This window comes from Tamandua tetradactyla, chromosome 4 (genome assembly GCF_023851605.1).
Source record: "Tamandua tetradactyla isolate mTamTet1 chromosome 4, mTamTet1.pri, whole genome shotgun sequence".
Classification (NCBI taxonomy): Eukaryota; Metazoa; Chordata; class Mammalia; order Pilosa; family Myrmecophagidae; genus Tamandua; species Tamandua tetradactyla.
In genome coordinates, this window is record NC_135330.1 from 1,919,346 (window position 1) to 1,942,580 (window position 23,235).

The following is a 23,235-nucleotide window of genomic DNA, read 5'->3' on the forward strand; positions in this document are numbered from 1 at the left end:
TCAATGAGCACACCGAGGATGGCTACCCCGCCAGGGACTGTTTACTGAAGTCTTTCCTAGGATCTTTGTGTTTGGGGATCCACATGTCCGTCATCGGTTGTCAGCCATTCGCCCTCCTCGCTGTCACCCATCTGCACGCCTCCCCTTCCCCCAACAGAATATATTGGGTGAATGAATGTGTTTGGTTGAATGACTGGAGGGAATGAGAAATGGAATGCATGAACGCGGAAGCTACAAAGACTGCTGGAGACTCAAAGATTCTCATGAATTGCATTTATTGGCTGAGGGTGCATCGGGTTTGGGAGGGTAGTTTACAGAAACCAAAGTGGAAAAGCTGCAGAATATGAGGCCCGAGAGCTCTGGCTTTTCCCAGGTGGATTAGACATGAAGGGTTTGGAAACCGGGTGATGTCATGAGAGTGCAAAGCCTGCCCGCGCCCACGGAGAACACTTCCAGCTCTTCGCCTCCAGAGCGTTCAGGGGCTTTATTTGCCTGGCCAGGTAGGTGCCTGCTTCTGCTGGGTTTGGTGATAGACCGGGACGCCCTTGCCACCGCCGGAGCCGCCTCCGGTGGAGCCGCCGCCCCCGCTGGAGAAGCAGCCGCTGCCCCCGGAGGAGCCGCCGCCGCAACCGGAGCCGCCACCGCCGCTGGGGAAGCAGCCTCCGCTGCTCCCGGAGGAGCCGCCACCGCCGCTGGGGAAGCAGCCTCCGCTGCCCCCGGAGGAGCCGCCACCGCCGCTGGGGAAGCAGCCTCCGCTGCCCCCGGAGGAGCCGCCACCGCCGCTGGGGAAGCAGCCTCCGCTGCCCCCGGAGGAGCCGCCACCGCCGCTGGGGAAGCAGCCTCCGCTGCCCCCGGAGGAGCCGCCGCCGCAAATGGAGCCACCACCCCCGCTGGGAAAGCAGCCGCCCCCGGCGGAGCCGCTGCCGCCGGAAGACCCCCCACCGTAGCTCTGCTGAGTGCACTGCTGCGAGGACACATAGCCTGCGCCACCGCCGCCGGAGGAGCCGCCCCCGCTGGAGAAGCAGCCGGCGCCGCCCCCGGACACACCGCCCCCGGACACGCCGCCCCCGCAACCGGAGCCGCCCCCGGACACGCCGCCGCCACCGCAGCCACCGCTAGAGACGCCTCCGTAGCTCTGGCTCTGGACCACCTGGCCGCCGCTGGAGAAGCAGCCGCTGCTCCCTCCGGAGGAGCCACCGCCGCCGCCGCTGGAGAAGCAGCCGCTGCTCCCTCCCGAGGAGCCACCGCCGCCGCCGCTGGAGAAGCAGCCGCTGCTCCCTCCCGAGGAGCCACCGCCGCCGCCGCTGGAGAAGCAGCCGCTGCTCCCTCCCGAGGAGCCACCGCCGCCGCCGCTGGAGAAGCAGCCGCTGCTCCCTCCCGAGGAGCCGCCGCCGCCGGAGTACTTGATGCCGCCTCCGGATCCTCCTCCGGAACCGCCTCCGCAGCCTCCAGCGCCGCCGCCCCCGGAGGAGACCACAACGCAGCCGGAGCCGCCGCCGCCGCCGGAGTAGCCGCAGCCAGAACCGCCGCCGCCAGAGTAGCCGCCGCCGCCGCCGCCGCCGCCGCAGCCTCCGGAACCGCCTCCGCCCCCGCTAAAGAAGCCGCAGTCTCCGGAGCCTCCGCCGGTGGTCTTTATTGGGGGCTGGGGGGTGGGCTGCTTTTTCTGATAAGACATCTCGTCTAGCGAGGGAGGGGAGCCTGGAAGAAGAACAGAAAACAACATCACTGGATCTGCAGCAGGAGGATGCTGCGAAGGAGGCAGCTGCATCCATGGCAACGCCCACCCCCTTGGAGCAATGCTCTCTGGACCAGGTTCCGTGCTCTGACCTTGCTCAAATGCAGAGGGAGCTCTCATCTGGGACTCCAAGGATTGTTACTTAAAAAAAAAAAGTTTGAGTCCCTCTGCAGGAAGTCTTCACCAAGCTTTAATGGCTGAGTTACTGGGGTCCATGTCTCTCCTTATCCCACCTCTCAGTGTTGGTTGGTTCTGCCTCTAACTTCTTCTGCGTGAATTTGGGGAAGTCACCCACACTCCCGCTTGTTTCCTTGTCTACAAAATGAGAGGGCTACTAGTGTCTTCCAGTCCCAACACAGACTCTGTGATTGCAAATAGGAAGTCCCCTCAAACCTCTATCTAGATTGAAGAGTTGTCCCCATCTCCAAGACAACTGGAGGAGGTGTGTTGGAAGGTTGGACAGTTGTTGCACCTCATTCTCTGCAGATGTCTTTACTTCAAACCCTTGACCTGTGAGGCTGAGCTAGGCCATGACCCAGAGGCCAGTAATGAGAAGGCAGGCTCCACCAGGGTCCTGTCAGTGGACAGGAGAGGACCAAGGAACCCCTGATGGTCGATTGACCAGTGTCTCTGACCACATGACACCAGCCATCTCCTTGACTCTAGAGAGGACTATAACCGGTTGGAAGTATCCCAGAATTTCCCTTGCAGAACATGTGCCCCTGCAAAAAGGAGTTGAGTTCCTGCGGCTCCTAAAATCCCTCCCAACGGCAACATTCTTTGCCGCGTTCTCCCTCTTCTTTGGGAGTAGGCCCAGCTTCTCCTTCTGACAGGTTCCAGAGGTCCACCAGCACATTCACAGGCTACCCCTGAGGTCTCTGCTGAGTGCCCCTCTGTGTCCAGCACCACACATGCCCCTGAAGGGTGGCCAGAGAGGCAAGAAATAGTGTGGGCTTTGTGGAGTTGACATTCTGTCCATGAGGGGAGACGTACCATCTGCGTGGCAGAAGCTCAAGCCCACTCCCAACCCCTTTGGATTGCCTGAATTCCCTCTAGACGATGAGTGTGTTTGGGAAGCAAGAGGTCCTGTAGGGCCCAAAGGGAAGAGAGGCCCATCCTGCCCACAGATCCACCCAGCCTCTGCAGAGCTCGGTGAGGCCAGCTGGGAAGATGAGTGCTAGCAGAACCCACACTTACCTGAAGCACCAGGAAGGTTGAGTGAGGGGAAGAGATGCTGGCGATGTGAAGATCTCTGGAGCTCCCCAAGGTTTTATACTATTGAGCAGCCCTGACTCATCTATTGATCCAGGCCAGCCTCCTATGTTTGGCCTCAGTTACGTGACCCGTGGCTGTCAGCTCCTCCTCTGGTGGATTGCAAGCAGAGAGAGGGTGGCCCATTCGTGGAGATTTTGGCATTCTTGAAATGGGCAGCCTAGAGTGTGACTGGCCTCTTCTCTGATGCAATTGTGTGTCAGGCTGTCCAGAGGGGGATGGCCAGCCAGAGTGGATGGCAGGCATTGTTTCCCAAACCTCTGATGTGGGCCACATTCTATAGGCAGAAAGCCAGCCTCGAGACATAGGTCCCAGGCTGTTGAGGTGGCCTAAGAGAGTCAAATTGGAGATCTTGTTCCTTGGTCCAAGTAGTAGGACCTTTCAAATCCCACTGATCCCATTTCTCTGGAAACCCTTGAACTTTAGAAGATAATCTGTCTCTCTGTGCCCAACTTTCTCCCCCAGTGTCTCATGTGTGCTTCACCGGGAGCTTCTGTCTTACCTACTGGGTTGGGATGGCTCCTGGGATGGTGCATGAAGCTCTAACACCCAGGTCTGGGCTGCATACCTTGGACAGTGCTGTAACTCATGTAAATCATTACTTTGATTTGTCCCTCTCTTGAACAACGGGTCCCTGACACATTTGATCATCAGTACTGATTTTCTTTGCAGAGCAGTAAGTTAAGAGATGGACCATGTGGTTCTTTCTACCATGGCCCTTTGGCTCGGGTAGTCTCTGGTCTCGTGCTACGACACTGACCCCAGCTTGGGGGGCAGCAGTGGAATGGCGTGGACTTGACGTTCGATGAGGAGGATTGGGTGCTTCTTTCGCTGCTTATCAGCTGTGTCACCTTGGGCAAAGTCACGTCACCTTTGCGGTGCCTGCATTAGGTGTTCGGTGTTTGTTGACCGTGGAGTGAAAAAACTTTCTGAGCTTCAGTTACCTGGTCTGTCAAGTGGGAATAGTAATACCTATTTCACAGGCTTGTCAGGAGTGACCCATCGTCCGTGGTGGATGCTGTCCTTTTAATTGTTTTCTCCCATAACAGCACATCCTTACCTTGAACTCGCATTTTAAGGCTTATTTTATGGATTCCAAGGTCACAGGGGAGTCTGTGGACGGCTTGAGGCAAGCTTAGCTTGTCTTCTAGGAAAATAACTCAAAATTTCCATGCCGACCTTAAGTGGTAGCATCATCTCTGCCTATGAAGAACAGCATTTCCATCCCCCACACCTTGTTTCATCACAGGAACTGAATTCCTATTAAGATACCACATTTCAACTTTGTTCCACCCAGGTATGTGTTGAAATGACAGCTCCAACAACAAATTGTTAATTATGTTGGCATTTTTAATGATCCAGATGATCCTGATTGGACTAAGGCCTTGAGAAACTTGTGGCACCAGTTTCAGTTTGAACAATGTGCAGCCGGGTGAGGCCAGGAGGGGTCCCGGTGCTCTCACCCTCAGAGAACACACTGGAAGGGTTCCTGGTCTCCAGGAGGGGGTAGGCTTCCTAGTGTGAAGCTGAGGACATTGCATAGTTTGAAGAGAGACAGGCCCCAACTAGATGGTTTGCTATAGGTGGAAAAAAAGAACAGTTTTCTTTCATCTGGCAACTCTGGAGAAGGGGAGCAGGCTTGGGTTAGTGGCTCTGAACCCAGATCCGAGGGCCTGTGCTGGCCCATGCATTCATCTGTCTGTGGGAAATTTAAGGAAAAGGATGCACACAGCCTGGTCTTGGGAAGGGAAGTTTAACATTCTGAGATCATGGCCTCCTCCTTTTTTGCATGTGTGCAAAAAATCATTTCTTTTAAAGGTAATGGGCACAGGAGGTTGTAGTTGAATGCCCTTAGTTATGAAATGAAAATTGGCAGTCATGTGACAGCTAACCACGTTTGCTTTTTGAGGGAAATATTACTTCTCCAAGAAATTCCAAAGTTTTGGAACTTCTCTATGAACCTCAATTACAGGGATCCACAAAGAATTAATGACCTTTAAGTTGTCCACGTAGATTTTGAGGATTCCTATGCTTATGCGAAGGATGTGATTATTTTATTTATTTCTAACAGATGTAAGATCCTAAGTTTTATTCGTTAATCTGTCTAGCACCCGTGTACTGGGCAGTACGCTAATCCTCAAGGAAGAGACAAATGCTTTCCACAGCTGCACCCTGATCCTCCCGGTAGGTTTGGAGGTGGCAGGGTGCCCCATGCCTGCCTCTGCTCCATTCACAGCATTCAGTAAGAAAAGCTCCTAACCAGAAGGCTGATGACGTTATATGATATGGAAGAGCATGCCCGGTCTCGTGGCTCTCTGAGTCTGCCAGCCTGGTCTCCCACTTGACTCCTCTATTCCAGGAGCAGCCCCAGTGGGATAGCTGTGTGGACAGCGACTGAGGATCTCATTTTATCCTATCAGCAAGGAAAGGATAGAGGTTTGTGGAATTATGACGCGTGGGCATTTTGGGTTTTGTAAGTCTTGGTGTGCCAGGTGTTAGGTTTGTAGCTTTGGACATTAATGCCGAGGTGTGTGCTTGCCTGAGCTCTGCGGTTTGGCAGATCAGGACGTGGTTCCTGCCTAAAAGTGGGTCCTTAGAGGGGACGGTCTCTTAAATAAACGTCTCACGGTGCCCAGCCTGGTGCTGGGCATTAATAGGTGCTCAGTTAAAATCCAGGTGGAATGGAAGGGAATTCTCAAGACCCACTGGCTAGTGCTGGCTGAGGACTGGCCCCTTCAGGGAGGAGGAGTGGAGTGGAAGATTCCATCTTAGAAGGACAGGCCAAACCCAGCACTGGGTAGGGCGAACAAACCCGTGTGGGGAATTCTGGGGCAGCTATGCGACTGATATTTGGCTGAAAGGCTCTCACCGTGCCTCTGCTACCCTCCTCTTGATGTCTGCCTAGGGTTGGCCCCATGCAGGAGATGTGCGTGTAAGTGGTGGTGACGTTTAGAGAGCTGCACAGCCTAGGGAGTCAGGGATACTCTGGGACTTAGCCACTAACATGTCTTTTGGAGAAAACCCAGCTTCTGAGCCTGACAGAATAGCTGAGGACTTGTTTTTCCTGCTTTTCAGCTTAGCTTATCTCCTCCGGAAGGTCACACCTTCCTAATACAAGCATCTTCTTAGGAGCGGGAGAGGAAGAGGTAAAGAAGGCCAGGTAGGGTCAGTGCTGTGACTCCCAGCCGGGCTGCCCCCACCTCCCCCAGCTGAGAGGGGAGGCCAGCTAAGCCATCTCAGAAGGTTTGCTTCTCTGAGGCAGGGATCCAACCCCTGTCCTCCTGGGCCCCCAGGTGAGGGGGAGACACGAGCCCTGTGTCAGGGAAGATTACAGCTCTTGAGCTTGGGGAGCCACGGCTCTAACAGAAGCCTGCTCAAAACACCCATGTGTCTTAAGCCACACACATGCATTCTTGTGGCTGATTTGCAAAGAATAAAATGGGCACAGAACAGGGTATAGGGAGGTGTTGGCAGGGCTGGAACAGAGCTGGGAGAACGCACAGCACAGCTCACATTGGCAGGGAGCTGTGTTCTTTTTTCAGTGTCCTGGCCCAGGAGACGCTCAGGAGCTACCGGCGTCTGCCCCACTTCTGGCTACCATTTCCATCTTCTCTCCAGCCTCATTTGAAGAGTTGGTTGTCTCGGGGTCCCTAAGTGGGGAGAGCAGCGTAGAGGCCTGGGAGTGGGACGGCTTCCTAAATTCCTCCTCCTAGAAGCTCGTCTCGGTTCATCCCACCTATTGGTGCCCTCTCTTTTATTTTTCCTTTCCCAGGCCTTTGGAAACGGTTGCACTAGTTATGTCATGTTAATGACACATCCGTTTGGTTGGTTTTCTGTTTTCTAGTTATAACTGTCCTTGAGGTAGTTTTCCATTAGTCCTTTATTCATCATCCTAAGATTTAAAGAGGGTTTAAAGCCTGAGGCTTTATTAGAACTTGCTGATTCTTAAGACAGCCCTCTTGTGGGGCCAGAGCCCCTGTGTGGGGAAGTTCTTCGGGTAATGGAATGCTGTCGCCTCCACGTGCTGCCCATCCTCACCACGGCCCCGAGTGTTCAGGGGTGCCTTTCTCCTCATTTCCCAGGTGAGGAAGAAGATTGACAGAAGCTAATGGATTTGCCTCCATTCCCACAGCCTTTAAGCCGCACCCCCGACCTCCAGACCCAGTCCTTTGGGTGCTCAGCGCGGGTTCTTTCCACAACACCGCACACCTGTCCTCTCTGGGTCAATCTCGGCAGCATGAAGAGGACACTTCCCGGTCAGGCCCAGGTTTACGCCTACTGAGAGGCAGGGGCCAGAGGTCACCATCACGAGTAATCTGTCTCCTTAGGGACAGTTCTGTGCACTGATCATCTGGAAGGGCTGAAGGAACATCATCTCCTCACTCGTGGAGATGGGTGAGGAGCCCTCGGCCCAGTGAGCATAAATCACTTCTCAGGCCCACACGGCAAACACGTTTTCAGGGCCAAAACTAGAACCTGGGTCTCTGGACTCCCAGCTTAGTACTCCTTCTACTGTAGATATGGCGTGCAATTTTCTGCTCTCTTCTCACGAGAGAACCTCCAGGCTCTGGCAGCAAGGCCAAGCCGTAGTTAAAAGGGCACTGTGAGCATTCGTAGGTAGCCAGCATTCTCAAGGAAGCGGCTGAGCCTGGGTGCTCTCGCCTCTAGGTCTGAAAGTGAACGCTGCTGGTATTGCAAGGCCTGACTTTCCCAGGTGGGCAGCTGCTCTGTAGCTGGAAGGCTCAGGGCGCATATCCGAGTTTCTGCAGGCAGGAGGAGCAGTGAGCAGCCTCTGTGGGCCCTAGATCTGTTCCAGGGCAGGGAATGCGCATGGGGATTCTCGGGACTGTTGTGCGTGCAGTTAGCTGGTGGTGCAAGAGGGCTGGCTCCTGGACTGGCCCATCCGCACTCTGATATCCACGCGCGGATTATCCATGTTATTTAAATGAATACCAGGTCCAACAGACTCTGGAAAGCAATGATGTAAAGAGAAAACGCAAGCATTTCCAACCTGTAGCCACAAGTTTTTTGGGCTGTGCCTGGCTTTAGACGGTCCATAGCAATGCGTGGATTGAATGGCAAGGCTGTGTAAGGGCTTTTCCGGTTTGGTTTCAAATCCAATTTTAATATGTAAGGGCTAAATTTGGAAATTTCTTGGGGCTGCAGCAGGCTTTGAGTGTGACTTCTCTCTTACCCAACAGACTGTTAATAAGATGTCACGAATGAAAATCGAAATCCTGATCCTGTCTGTGTCCTGACCAGTAAACCTTGTTCCTCAGAATTTCTGGTTATCCTTGACTTTTGTTCTTCTTTCAGACGATACTCCTTATTTCAATAGCTGAACTGTTGAAATTAGGTGGAGGACTTGGGAGCAAACCTTCTCACTACTTAAAGAAGTAAGAATGACCACAATTTGGTTGGTAGGTGCAGGAACTTCTCTGTTTAGTTCCTTCCATGTGCTCAAAAAATCCCCACATGAGGGACAATCGAACCACTTTGGAATCAGGTGCAGATTCCTGGGGCCCTTGCTTTTGGGCTAGAAGCATTTCCCAAGTTGGATCGGATTCCCTAAATCTTCATATCCCCATGCAACTCAAGGAGACTCTGAGTCAATATTTGACAAATATTTATTGATCAACCAAGAAGATGACAATTCATCTTGTAGCCTGGGACAAATAACAGTCTGATTTAGTGTTCTTGTGGAAAGTAGATTAAATAAACCTTTATCTGCCATTCCATACTTTTCATCTGAGGTGCTTGATTCTCCTGTTGTGTCCTGCTTCTTATTTTTTCAGAACATCCCTTGAATCTTGCCTTCCTAGATCCAGGGATCCATTTTCTGGACGAGACCTGCAATGGCATCAGGGAGCTTGTGAGGGTCATTGGTCCCTTGTCTGTTCTCAGAGGGCCAAGGCCAGAATCTTTCCTCCTCTGAGGTCTTGAGGTCGTGGGGAGAGTGCGTGCTGAGCCTGGCCCAACCACCCCTGACCTGTGAGCTTGAGCATGGCACTGAACCTCCAGCCCCAGTTCCTCCATCTATAAAGTCAAACGGACTCCTTCCCTTCCAGTTTTCTTTTGGCCCCTCTGGACCAAGAGGGAGGGAGAGAAGAGGAGGGTGAGAAGGAGAGACAGGGCGTCCAGGCTCTTGGAGAAGAGCCGAACCTCTCATCCATGGCTGGGTGCCAGCCACAAACCCACAGCAGAAGAGCTCTGGAATGGTGCTCGCCCCAGAGCCTCCCCCGGGCTGACTGCAGAGGTGGAGGGAGGACGGGAGGAGGCTGCTGAGGAAAGTTAGGTGGCTGGTTTTATGAGTAATACGGATGTGCAAAGTGTCATTATGGGGGTGGGTATAATTGCAGGGAATTAAGAAAGGCATGTGGATGGGTTGTGTTGCTTTAGATCCTCCTGCAATTGGCACATGTCACTTTGGGTCCCAGCGGAAGGATTAAGGTGGCTCTCAGTACAGAGGGACTGGCCCGCTCACACTCTGGGAGAAATGCAGCAATGAAAACAAAATCCTCCCTATCTACAAATAATCTGAAAAGCAGAGAAAAGAGAGTAACCTCCTGATTCCACTGCGGACACGGAGGGGGATTTCTCCGGATTTGGGCTTTGGCTGTCACACTGCATTCACTTGTATTTGCGTGTGTGTAATGTGCGTTTTATGTGGCGTGTGGACTTAGCTGTGTTGTGTGTGTCTCCCTGTTTGTCTCCTCTCTGTAGAGTCCCCTGCCCCCTGGGGACTCCAGCATCTCTCTTCACACCCCACCCTCCTGCAGAACCGGTTTCTTCTCACCTGGGGAGGTGACAGGCTCACCGGGCCCCTCTTGGCCCCAGGACTGCTCTCTGGTCTGTGCTTGCCAGTCAGCCCTCGGTGGCCGCGTTAGTGGCACTCTGGGAGGGCTGACCCACGTGTGGTTCTTCGTGATTTCTGCCTCTAGCATTGGCAGTGGGTTTGCTCTGGTTGCAGACGTCAAAAATCTACAGTGTCTTCATATCCGGCTGAAATCCGGATTTCTTAGCCCCAAGGATATTTTGTGGTTTGGTTTCTGTCCACTTCTGACCCCTCTCTACAGGAGCAGTTTGCTCCACCCCAATTCAACTGCCCTGTAAACCCTCATGGGGCCAGGCTGTTTTTAATGCTTTTGTGTCTTTTCCTGCACTGTTCACCTTTCAGCTCTCCATCAGACACTCAGGTAGCATCCTGAACTGCCTGAGAGCCGCTTCAGTTTGCAGTTGGGCATCCCATGCCCGCGGCCTGAGGGCTCCCTGGAGGGACTGGGTGTGGCGTTGTCTGCACCCCCAGCACAGGCCCGGTACAGCCCACGGCATGCCTGCAGAGTGAAGGGGTGAGCGAATGAACTAGCCCACGCCTCCTGTGCCCCCTGGGGTGCTAGCGGCCTGGACATTAGGCGTTCTAACCTGAGTGGGGAGGAAATCAAGTCTTGTCCTGTTTCACCTTCCCAGTAGGACTGTTGGCTTCCAGAGGGCAGGGTGGCCTTGATGCTCTCGGGAGCTGGAGTCTGTGGATGTAACTGTGGGTGCTCAGCTGGTGTTGACAGAAAGAGAAAAAGGAAGAAGGTGGGGGGGATGGAGGGAGCGGGAGAGGAAGGCAGGGGAGAAGGAAGGATGGCTTCAGGGTTTGTAACAAGGCTGGTTTGAGTCCAGTCAGAAGAGAACCCAGCCCTGCGTCCTCTGCTCTCATTCTGGCAACTTCCAAAAGTTCTAAGGCCTGCGTAGTCCCAAAGGGGAAGGTAGTCGAGATTACAGGGATTTAGAAAATTTTAAGTGGATATTAGCACAGGGTTTTGAATTATCTGTGTGGTTTCTTCAGCAACATGGCCATGTTATTACAATGTGAATAAATTATTTTTTGTATTTGTTTACTCTCCGTGATTAATTAGGACATTTATTCCTCGTATTTCCTGATGGGTCCCACATGAATTGCAGCAGAATTAAATAAAGTGAGGTGTGTTTGCCGCTGGTGAATCACAGGCCTTTATTTTAATAGCTACGTATTACTTAAAAAATTATAAAGGGCATTAGTTTCAGGGTGAATTAGAACAAGTAGTTCAGATTTATGATTTTATTCATATTGCTTAGGGTGAGGTTAAAGAAGGTAGCATGATGATAATGTACATTTAAAAATAATTTCGTCTCTCTCACTGATAGGAAATAACTAGAAAAAACAAACTCATGGAGTCAGAATCTAGATAAAGGTTACTACAGGATGGGGTGGAGGTAAGGAATGGAGAGTTAAAACAATAATCAGTGAACTTGTCTGAATGGAAATGGTGAGTTATACAAGTGGTACACGGACATGGGAGACGCTCTGAAGGTGGGATGTGGGTTTCTGAGCTTAGGAGTCCCTGGATTGCAGCGTGGGACCTGCTGTTTCCCGGTGGAGGGTTCTGGATGCTCTCCTGTGAAGTGCAGACTTGCCGTGCAGGGTCTGCTTCAGTATTCAGCTAAGAGGGGGAGGCTCAGATGAGTGAGAGCAGAGCCATCCCTTTCCCTGCTGAAACAGACCAAGAGGCAGGAACTGACCCAAAGCATATGACCTTGAGGGCGGGCCAGAGACACACTATGAAGTCGACAGCTCGTCCTTGGAGCTCCCTGCCCAGCCTTTAATGCCTACAACTCATGACCGAACACGGTCCCTCGGCTGTGGTGAGAATTTAGTGGCTGAATCAGGTGTTGGAGACCCAAGGAGTTATCTGGGTTCTGTCACTTGCCAGTTGTGGGGTCACACGTAAATGCTTGACCTTTCTGAACCTGTGTCTTTATGGGTAATAAAGGTTTGTCTCCTTTCTGTGGCCACTGTAAAGATCAAACAAGATCTACTATTTGGAAAAGCTATTGAAATATAGCAAATGTTTGATTAAATGTTTGTTTAACTCAAGGGAAACCTTGACAGTTCATTCAGAGTGTGAGGCTCTGATAAAAGCTCAGCATGGATTTCCATCCAAGAGGCACTCGGCTGTATCAGAATAAAAATTATAGTTGAAAGGATGAAGCGCTTATGATAAAATATCAGGGGCCAGTGAGGGAGAAGTAGGGGAACTACCAGGGAAATATTCTAGGGGTAGATTTTGTTCAGTGGAACATTCAACTTCGGTAAGGTTGATGGTGGATTGGGCTGACTAACTTTGTCCCCTACATCCAGTTCTCTCTTAAGTTCTTCTCTCAGTCACTCATTTATAACTTAATAGTTATAAATACTATTGTCACTGATAACATGTCATTTGTGAAGCGTGTACTATGTGCCAGGAACTGTGCTACATGTGATTTAAGTTTCGTCTCACCCTGTGGCACGGCTATCTACGTTTTATAGATGATTAAAGTGAGGTCTTGGGAGCACAGAGAACTTGTCCAAGGTCACATGCTCAGAAGTAACCAAGCCAGGATTATAGTGAGGCCTCTCTGACTCCAGAGGTCATGCTTTCTAACAACTCTGCTATCCTGTGTGAGACAATCGGGTATCAATGTCAGCATCAATAAATGTTCTCTGAGCACTGCCTAGTTATGACATACACTCTAGTCAGAGCCAAAACAGGCAAAAAGTCTCCTCCGCCCTCGTGGGACACACTTTTTAGTAGGATGAGACAAGTACTAGGTTTTATGGAATGTTGGGCAGTTCACTCCACAGTGTGTGCTCTCAGCGCTTCTTCTGAACTCATCTGAACGGGCTGAGGCAGCTGAGCTCAGAAGTCCTTTTGGTTCTGATAAGACTCTATGAGGGAAGAACTAGAAGCTTCCAGCCTCTCACAGCTCCTTTCACACTTAAAAGGTGCACACAAATGCTGGTGACTTAATTTTCCCCTTGGCTGGGTGACACCCTCCCATTGAGCCTCTGGCATTGGATTAGGAGCACGTAGAGAATTCAACCCAGGAAAACTTTGGATCAGAAGGTCACTTTTCTGGGTTTGGTCCTTCAGCTCTAAAACTAAGGACCATAAGAAGCTGAATTAAAGCTAATTTGTTAAGTTTCCGTAATAGAATGGGGGAAACCATTGTGGGTTCCCTCAACAGAGGATTCTCGGGCTTTGGGACCCCAAGTGAACATTGCTTTGTGTTGGGGGGGGGGTGCTTCTCAACCCAGCCATGTATTACCTCTTCCAAAAATCTCTCCCAGTAGGGAGTTATGTGCCCCTGTGCTGTGTTCCTATAGTCCTCTGATATGCTTTTTTTTTAAACAACAACCCCACTTTCCATATTGTGTTTAAATTAGGTCATGCATATCTGTGTCCCCTGCTAGACTTGTTAATCCTTGGATGGAGGACTGAAACTTATTGATCATTGAAACTTTAGTGCTTAACCCAGTGTCTGCCACACCATGGCGCCTCATAAATGTGGGTTAAAAGGGAACATGGTAGCCAATGTGATTATACCCAGTGGGGAGCAGAGGAGCAGACTTGAAGAGAAAAAGAGGAGGAAGAAGAGGAGAGAGCATTGATTTTGGTAGAAGCTTGGCATTTGTGGTCTCTGGAGGATGCCTTTCCATGGTGGATGGCTTTGCCCTGGTGAGTAGATCATCCAGCCTGGCTTGGGGTCCTTGGTGGCACCCCACCATGACCATCATCATCATCATCACCCCTTAAGAATTGACAGTCGAAAGGACGTACGGATGCCACACTCAGCCCCCAGGCTTGCTCCCAGTGTTGATCTGGGAAACACAGTAAAACCAGAGGAGGGCACCAGGAAGAGACCAGAGCAGGGTGGCTTTAATTGCTGCTCTCATTTTACCTAATCCCCCATTGAATCAAAGGCAAGACAATGGAAGTGCTTTGGCCAAACCCTTGGATGATGAAGGTAGAATTAGCTTGGTTCAAGTCCAAATTACTCGTCTTTGCTGGAATGATTTTCAGAAATGCCACTGGGTTCCAGAGATGCCATGACTGTTGTGGTGACTCTGTTTGGAGAGTTTACTTTAGGCAGGGAGATTTGTTTTTCTTGAAAATGCATTGTTTTCCAGTTCCTCAGCCTATTTGCTCACCTGGTTATCTGTGTCAGAATAAGCGCAGTATCCCTCGGCAGGGCTCAGTGTCTGTGGAGGTGTTGGGCCAGGTGTGGCTGTTGGGGCTCTGTCTCTGGAATGTGGTCTGTCACTCCCACAGGGTGACCGTTCCATGGGAGAACTGCCCACTGACAGGTCTGGCCAAGGCTTGCCCAGGGTAGGCCAAGAGGGACACTAAGAGCTTGTTGCTGTACTTTTCTTTCTCTCTTCCCATTTATCTTTCTCTCAAGTGTACACAGGAAATCCCTATTGTGGCCAAACCCCACGTGGAGTAGACATGGAAGGCTGAGACCCAGAATAAACTACAAGTAAAGTTCTATAGTCCACCAGCCTGGGGGGTTTCCCCTGTTTGCGCCGTCTCTCCCAAAGGGGCCTCATTGTAGTCTCCTTGCTATGCATCCCTTTCTCTGCTTGTCTAGCCAGATGGCAGCAGCAAAAAATGGGGAAGGGCTTTTGGTCCCAGTAGCCAGGTAACCAGATGCCATCACCACCATGTCCGCATTGCCCTTGCTTTCAATACCACACCAGATGCCAAATACCACGATGTCATCGTCTTCTAGAATAGCATCATCACCACCGTCCTCAGTGCTGCTGCTGGAACTTCCTCTCCTGCTCATCCCACCAGCCCCTCTACATCTGCCATCTCTACTACCTCCTATGACACAACTGCTGTCACCCACTACCACCTCCACTCCCTCCACGGCCATCACCACCACCACTGTCACCTCCAACACGTCTGCCACCTCCACCACCATCATCGCTGTCATTACCGTCATCTCTGCCACCTCCACCACCACCATCGCTGTCATTACCGTCATCTCTGCTACCTTTGCCACGACCACCATCAGCCAGAATCACAGCTAGCATCACTGTTGCTTCCTCTTAATAACTCCATGACTACCACCCCTCTACCTCCGCTGCCACCATCTCACCATCTTCACTGCGTCCAGGCTATCCACGCTATCTTCAGGGCTGCTACGCCTTCCTTCCACCACCACGTTCCCGGTAGGAGAGAAGAATTAGGGGTTGCCAAATAGCCGCTTTCAGAGAATTTAAAAGATGGAGGGAATGGTTGAAGCTCCTATTTATGGGTAAAGAAGGTAGAGTTAGAAAAATGGACAGAGATTATAAGAAATTATAAGTACATTTGGGTAAATGCAAGCACAGTTTTTCATGGAACTAAGGGAGAGAGAGAAGGGGTAAGAAGTCGGAGGATAAAAGGTGATGAGTTTGCCTTGGGGCATGGTCCAATCTGAGGGAGTCCGAAAGGTGTTCTCACCCAGTCACCCCACAGTGCTCGGCCCCTCCTTAGACTTCCTAAATGGTGGCACTCTTAGACTGTGTGTCTTCTGTTCTCTTAGTATTAAGCCATTCATTTAATCTCGAAGTAGCCAGTTCCTTCTGACTTTTTATTTTCTACGTTTTAAACAATATTGGGATATATTTTCTATTAAAAATTTTAAACCTGTTAGATCTGGGTGAAGTTCTTTCTGGTCTCCAATCCCAGGCCCTGCTCCTTTAGCCTCTTCTCATAGGCAACCGATGCTATGATTTGCTGTGATTTTTTTGGGGTCTATCCTTTTCTCACTTTTATCACTATTTAGAAGCAATGTAGTATTTCTTGTGTGCGTGTTTCACTCAAGCGGTCTACGGTGTGTCCTTCTGCCCGTTGTTTTTTATCACCCGACAACGAGTTGGCGCTGTGGTTAGGACGGGCTCTGGAGCCCAACTCGTGGAGTCACAATGGTTTTGTCACGGCGGGTTGTGTGACCTGTGCTCTTAACCCTGTGCGCCTCGGTTTCCTTACTTGTGAGCTGGAATACAGCATGCCTCCCTGCGTAGAGTTTGTGTGGAGATTAAATGAGTTGATCTAGGAAGTGTTTAGCACAGTGCTTTGCACGTACTGTGACAGGTGTGAAGTCCCATTGCTGCTTTTCACCCAGTCCTTAGTGACGCGTAGGCTGGATCTGCCAAGGTTGATTTAGCCATCGATGGACACTGAGGTTGCTCAGTGTGTATTTTTAGTTTCATCTCCTTATACTCATGAATTTTGTTTCTTAAAGGTAGGTAAGTGAAGTTGCTGTATTCTTTTGCTTTCAAGGTTTTATCAGGAGAAATGAAGTACGGCGAGCAGCTCTCGCCTTTTGTGCCTTCCGCTCTGGGTAGCACATCCTATCCTAGGCATTAGGTTAAAGCCCCCAGGCTCGGATCGATTTTGGGGATGTGTGGGACCCCGTTTCTCCAGGGCTTACTATATGCCAGGGCCTTTCCTCAGCATTTATGTATAACAGCTCATCTAATCCCTGCGATGTAGGTACCTTGGCTGACTCTGCTTCACTCGTGAGGAAACGAAGGCGCAAAGAAGTGATGGCGCAGGGTCATGCAGCAGTGAGTGGCAGATCCCTCATAGGCTAGTGAAGGTCCGCTCAGTTAGTCCGTGGGAAGCTCTTCGAAGATGCTCAGTGGATGTTAGTATTGACTAGAGCTCTGGCAGGCTGCTTAGTGTCTCCTCTCATCTCCGGGTATTCATCTCTGTTTGATAATGAAAGTATGATTTCAAGCCTGAGTTGACTACTGTTTCGTAGCTGTGGATGACATTCTTACACTTTGAGGACTTCTGATAAAGAAGCCATACTTAGCATCCTTGGGTGTTTGCCCACAAATAACACCAGGGCAAGTAGAGTTAAATGCAATCGTAGACACGCAGAAGCACGAATATCTGGCAGTGCAGAAACTGGCGGATGAGGAGGTGAGCTTTGCTGGGTGCCCAGCATAGTGACTGATGGGGGAAGCCTTGTACCTGGGACACAGGGAGGGGAGGGGAGTTCATGAGGAGGTGCTGGAGTGTTGGAGGCAGGCTAGCAAAGGAATTTCCTTCTGAACCGGAGAACTGTACTCGTGCAAGAAAGAAATGGCATTCATTGAGCATCTGCTCTGTGACAGAAGTCCGGAGACAAAGATGAGCAAGACAGAGCCTGTTCAAGGAGCTCACCTTGTTGAATAGAATACAGAAATGTCGATAAATGATTGCAATTCAGGGTGGGACAAGCGTCACACTGCATAGGCGCACAGGAAGCGAGGTGCAGGCAGCAGGAGGAGGTCTTTCTGGAGGAGAGGCTTGGGCTAGAAGACTTCAGAGCCTGTAGGGGGGAAAAGGTGGGCTGGGGAGGAGCTCGAGGCAGAGGGGAGCAGGCGCAAAGGGGTGGAGGGGAGTCACAGCCGCGCCTGTCAGGGAAGGGCTGGGGCTGGCATGCTGGAGGGGGCGCGGAGCGTGGGGAGTGAGAGGTGAGGTGAGTCAGAGCAGGCCACTTTAGGCATTCAGACTTTTATCTTAAAGGACGTGGACAGCCCCCAAGATTTTTTTTTTGTTGTTGTTGTTTTAAGCCTATTGGCATTTTTTTTTTTTTGGTGCGTCGTCTGGGGAATCGAACCCAGGTCTCCGGCATGAGAGGCAGGCATTCTAACCACCGAACCACCCGTGCATCCAAGCCTATTTAGCATTTTTATTAGTTTACTCTTAAATTCAGTGATTAATGTTTGGGAACTGACATTTTACAATAATTTATTTCAAATTTTTTCTTTCTTTTAAAAACTTTTGTTGTGGAAACATGTAATATCCAATTTCCCATTTTGATGACTCTTAAGTGCACAATTCAGCAACATTAATTACACTCACAATGTTGTGCTACCTTCCCCACCATTCTTTACCAAAACTTTGTCGTCACCCTAAACGAACGCTGACCTATTAAATGTTAACTCCCTGTTACCCCCTCCCCAGTCCCTGGCAACCTCTAATCTACTTTCTGTCTATGGATTCACTTATTCTAGATACTTCACACAAGTGGAATCAGACGTTATTTGTGATTTTATTTCACTCGATATGCTGTCTTTACGTGAAGCATGTTGTGTCATGTATCAGAAGTTCATTCCTTTTGATGGGTGAGTAATGTCCTATTGTGCATCTGTACTGCGTTGTGTTTATCCATCCATCTGTTGATGGGCATGTGGTTGTTTGTTTCCACCTTTTGGCTACTGTAAATAAAGCTGCCGTGAACATTAGTGCACAGATATCTTTTGAGACCCTGTTTTCAGTTCTTTGGGGCATATATCTGGAAGTGGAACTGTAACCACCAACCTGTTTTTACAGTGGCTGCTCCATTTTGAATTCCCACCCACAGTATCTAAGGACCCTGATTTCTCCCTATTCTCACCAGTGCTTGCCCTTTTCTGTTTCTTTTGTAATAGCCATTCTAGTGGGTGTGAGGTGGCATTTCATTGTGGTTTTAATCTGCATTTCCTTAAGTCTAGTGATACTGAGCATCTTTTCATGTGCTAATTGGCCGTGGGTTCATCTTCTTTAGAGAAATACCTATTGGAGTCTTTGCCCATTTACAGTTGGGTTGTTTGTCCTTTGATTGTTGAGTCTTTGACTATGGAAGGTCTAGCTGCAGGAAGGTGGGAGCAGGCTGGTATGAGACGGGAGTGCAGACTGGAGCCAGGCCGATGCTGGCGGGGTGCTGGGAGGTGTTAGGGAGATGGCTGAGTCCAACTGCCCGCTGACTGTCTCACGCTGTCACAGGGAGCAGACAAAGCACTGGCTACCTTCGACCTGACCAGTAATCACAAGGTTATCTGACTAATCCTTAAACTAACTTGTGCATTTGGCATTGCTCCCATCTTCCAGCTGAGTAAATTAAAGCTCAGATAAGTTAAGGAATCATTTCGTGTCGCATGGTCTGTAAGCACTCACAGGTGTCCTCGAACCCGCTCATGCTGATGGCAGCTGTCTTCAGAAGGCATGGAGGAGAAGTGACACCCAGTTTATCGTGTGCATTTCCTGATTGGAGCCGTGCTCGGTGAGGCTGCAGAAAGCAGGGCTGCTCCCCATGTGCATTTGCCCTGTGCCCCACATGGCTCGGCCGTGGTCAAGTGGCCCCACGAGCCCTGTTGGGTGTTGGAAGTGATAAGAGGTCCTGCTGAGAAGGAGGGGTGTGGAGAGAGCCGGTCACCTCCGGGCAGCTCTTCTTCCCCCAGGGTGGAGGCAGCAGGCGGGACCTACAGGGGCTCAGGGCCTGTGGCTTCCCCACAAGGGAGAGGCTAGATCTGCACAAATCCATCCCCCTTCTGGAAAAGCCACTTGCAGGACATCCCTGATGTCGCCTAAGAGGCTCAGCAGGCAGTTTGGCGGTCCCGGTCCCTTGGTCCTGCCACCCCTTTCTTCTGCAAAGTTTCCGTGGCAAGAAGAAGGAATTTCCCAACTGCTCAGCTGTTAAAACAGAATGGGTGGGTGGGGCTGTGGTGAAACAGGGTGCATCCTACCTTGCAAGGCCTCATGAGGACCCTCAGTCCCAGGAGTGCTTTAGGGGCCACAGCCTACGAGTTCAGGAAGGTGGAGGAGCCCTCTTTTCCTTCTTTTTTTTTTTTAGGTATAAAAAATTAATGTTTATTTAAATTAGAAAAAAAAATCACAAATTTTAAAACCTGGAAGTAACCGTAAACATCGCAAAATCCAGAAAAATGATATACTATTTTAATTAAATTCCAACACACTCTAAAATGCACCCCCTTTTCTTGGCAGCATAGTTTTGGGGCGGGCCTCTGCATTCCTGAGCTCCACACCTTGTCTCCCTTGGCTCTCCTGATGCTTTCGTTTGTCCTTTAGGAGGTGTCAGCCTCCTTGCCAAGGATATTACTATACCCCTGAAGAGAAAGTGCTAATATCTCCATTTTACAGATAAAAATTGGAGGTGCCCATCCTGCCGTGTCCATCACCACTCGATGCACAGAGATGCTGGGGACGCAGAGGGAACACTCCCAGGCGGGGCTGCAGGGCAGGTCCAGCGAGGTGCTGGGCGTGGACACACCTGACAGCCCCTAAGGTGCCACCTGCCTCCAGGGACTGATGGCCGGCCGGAGCAAGGGCTCAGCGGGCCGTGCCACACCGCCCCACGTGGACAGGGAGCTCCAGACACCTGCCCTTGTCACCTCTCAGCCACAGAACTCAGCCGGGCAGCCTGGGATCAGGGCAGTCACAGTACGGGGCAGACAGCGTGATCCTGGCGCCTCCTTCCACAGGCCGTGAGCAACTGCACCCCTTCTCAGCCTGCACGTCTGCACTGGGCTCAACGGTCTGACAAGCACAAGCATGTGGAGAAAGCTGGAGGATGAAGAGCTAACACTCAATTTATGAATTTGTATTTCGGATGAACTGTCGTCTCTCCAAATGCCTCTGTCGAGACTCGTTTATTTTTTTATTGATTAATATATATTGTCCTCTGGGCGGGCCACAGTGGCTCAGGAGGCAAGAATACTTGCCTGCCATGCCAGAGGACCTGGGTTCGATTCCTGGTGCCTGCCCACGTTAAAAAAAAAAAAAAAATATATATATATATATAGTCCTCAAACCCAAAGCAAAGGGCACATGCATTACAAATTTTATGAAATAGAAAAAACAAAGCAAAACTAAACTAAACCGGAAGCCAGAGGGAAGCAAAAGTAGACAGATTGGATACGGTGGGCGAAAGAGCCAGTAAAACAATGCACAATGAACAAAGCATACAACTTTTGATCACAAAAGCAATGCATGCTTAATTAGAACATTTGTAAAATATAGAAAACAAATGATCAAATTAATCTGTTTAGGCCTGGATTGCATCGGTATTATTTTAGCGTGTACAATTCTGTATTTACTATTTTAGAGCCCACTTTTATTCACCTAACAATGTGCCTTTTTTATTTTCCTACAGCTATGCTTTGATGACTGAACTATATTCCACTGCGTGGATATTCCCTTTGTTCGGCTTTTATAAAATTGTTGCAATGAACACCCTTGCCCAGGCAAGGTGGTAAATGTCGTGTACAAGCAAGTTTGCAAATGCCACTACTTGTCATCTTCTGGTAAACTCCCGGGAGCAGGATGTCTGGGAGCCGGCACGTTCATTAGGCTTTACGTGAACGTAGGACACGGGCCCTGGGGTCAGACCTTGTAGGGCCTGGACACTGGAGGAGCGCTCAGTGCCCTGTTTCCTCCCCGGTAAAGGTAGACAGTAACAGTACCCGAGGCTGGGAGACCCACTTAGGTCTCGGGCTGGCCCAGAGCAAGCTCACAGCTCGGGGTCCCGTCTGCGGCACTGCCGCTGCCGCTGTGCCGATGGCTGCTCACTCGTCCTCCCGAGATGACCCAGTTGGAACTTCCCACGAGCATCGTGTGAGAACGCTCATTTCCACACACCCCTGTCCACACTGGATATTACCATCCCTTTTCAGTTTCCTGCTTGGCCAATCTGACAGTACTGGTGCTTTGATTTTACTGCTTTGATTAGTAGGAATGAGGTTTTTGCATGTGATGTCTTTATTGGTATGTGTTTATTTTGTAAGTTCCTCGTTCCTGTTTCTAGATTGCTTAACTTTTGCTTATTGATTTCTTCAGTGCTCCCCTGTTGGTCTTGTATGTTGTAAATGTATTTTTCGGTGTGCTTGTCCTGTTTAATTTTGCTTATATTCGTGTATACAGAAAATTTAGTTTTCCTTGGTACTCTTCCTTTCATTTGTACAGTGGAAATCCACCATGAGATCAAGTAAGACATTTGCCTCTATTTTCTCAGTTTTAAATTGTTATAATTTTTTACTTTTACCCTCAACTGCAATTAATTTAGAATTTTAATAGTTTCCCCAGCATTTTGCTTTATTATTTACAAGTTATTGGGCACTAAATTATACATTCCTGGTTTGTTTCTTGGCTATGTCTTTTGTTCCTTTAATCTCTATGCCTCTCTTTTCCTATGTCTGTAACACAATATTTTATTTTCACAGTTTCATAAAATACTATCTGGAGATACAAGTCCATCCTCAGTTTCTTCTGATAAATTTTCTTGGTTATTATCATCTGATTATTTGTATAAATAATCCCTAGAACAATGTTGTCACTTCTTAGAGGGATACAAATTTTGGTTAGGATTGCATTCATTTTATAAATAAATTTGGAGAGAACTCATATTCTTTTTACCACAATGGCATTTTCCTATCTAGAAGCATCAAAGTTCTTTCTTACTTACTCATTACAGGTTTTAAAAATAAACTTTTATTTTTGAATAGTTTTAGATTTACAGAAAAGTTGCAAGGTTGTCTGATGTTTTCCTCCTGATGAGAACCCTCTCCCCCCCTTTTTTTTAAGACCCTGGTAGTTTGGAAAGAGAGGAAATCACAATGTTACAGAGCTCTCAATATCCGAAAGGTAGAAACTTACTGGCTACTCAAGGTAAGTTTGTATTTTTGAAAGAATCCTTGTAGTGGGAGCTTAAAGGAGAGCTGGGTGACACGGGGCTCTGTGTGGTAGCACTGCAGAGATGTTCCAGGGTCACTTTTCATTAAAACCTCCAGAGATTCCCCATCAGACATGCTGTTTTGGTCCAGTGAAGGCCATTTTTGAGCAGCTAGATGGATGCATTTAACTAGTCTACTGGACGTCTAACTAGTCCCATGGAGAGAGCTTAGAGGAGAGGAGTGGGGGCACAGCATCTTCCTCAGACGAACGTCCTCCTGCTTAGGAGTGAAGGCGCGGAGTCCGACGGCCCGGGCTCAGGTCTAGTCTGACGTGACAGCTCTAGACGGTTTTGCCCTAATCTCAAGGCGGAGGAGGGTTTCCCGTGAGGCTGATGTACGGACAGGACGACGTGGCACCATCAACGAGCAGCGCGATGGTTAATCTGTCTGGTTCTTGCAGCTGAGCTTTCCGGTGGGTTCTGCACAGCCGAGGGGCTGATGTTTTACAGCTTCAGATCGAGCCTGCACTGCCTGAAGTGTTTTTAAGGGTATTTGCATCTGCTTTGGAAACCAGAGGAATAAGGAGCAGGATAGAGGGTCTGTTTAGGAAACTGAGATGCCAACCCAGTCCTCTAACCTGTGCCACCTGCAGTGAGGTTGGGCTTCCTGTAGGAAGCAGCTTAGGATTTGCTGTAACCCATTTGGAAGAGCTTCTGTGCCACAGCATTACCAGAATGATTTTACCCTGAAAACAAAAAGTTCACCCTGTCTACTGAAAACCTTCTGCAAGGCTCCCTCCATTTTGAGCTGGCTGGTTCTCTCCGAGCCCCTCTGTTGTGAATTAGTTGCAAAATGCTCTCCCATCACCACCCTCAACCCACCCTTTCTAGGACAATGCTCGAGTTTGCTTCATGGAACTATTGAGTGTTAACCAACTGAAGTTTTGAAG

At 49.8% G+C, this 23,235-nt stretch overlaps 1 protein-coding gene and 1 long non-coding RNA gene across 2 annotated transcripts; one reads left to right on the plus strand and one right to left on the minus strand.

Moving 5' to 3' along the window:
* Window positions 1-375: 375 nt before the first annotated feature.
* On the minus strand, window positions 376-3,053 carry LORICRIN (loricrin cornified envelope precursor protein). The gene is made up of 2 exons (XM_077155946.1): window positions 2,933-3,053; window positions 376-1,698 (listed from the first exon to the last, which is right to left on the minus strand). The coding sequence occupies exon 2, from the start codon at window positions 1,673-1,675 to the stop codon at window positions 485-487; it is 1,191 nt and encodes a 396-aa protein (XP_077012061.1). The 5' UTR covers window positions 1,676-1,698; window positions 2,933-3,053; the 3' UTR covers window positions 376-484.
* Window positions 3,054-5,032: 1,979 nt separating this feature from the next.
* Window positions 5,033-22,082, plus strand: LOC143679723 (uncharacterized). The gene is made up of 3 exons (XR_013173915.1): window positions 5,033-5,443; window positions 17,853-17,963; window positions 19,759-22,082. It is a non-coding gene; the product is annotated as an uncharacterized LOC143679723 (long non-coding RNA).
* The last annotated feature ends 1,153 nt before the right edge of the window (window positions 22,083-23,235 follow it).

What these genes read in the sequence shown, in the direction of transcription:
- LORICRIN (XM_077155946.1), bottom strand. Translation starts at nt 1,675, where the DNA reads ATGTCTTATCAGAAAAAGCAGCCCACCCCCCAGCCCCCAATAAAGACC.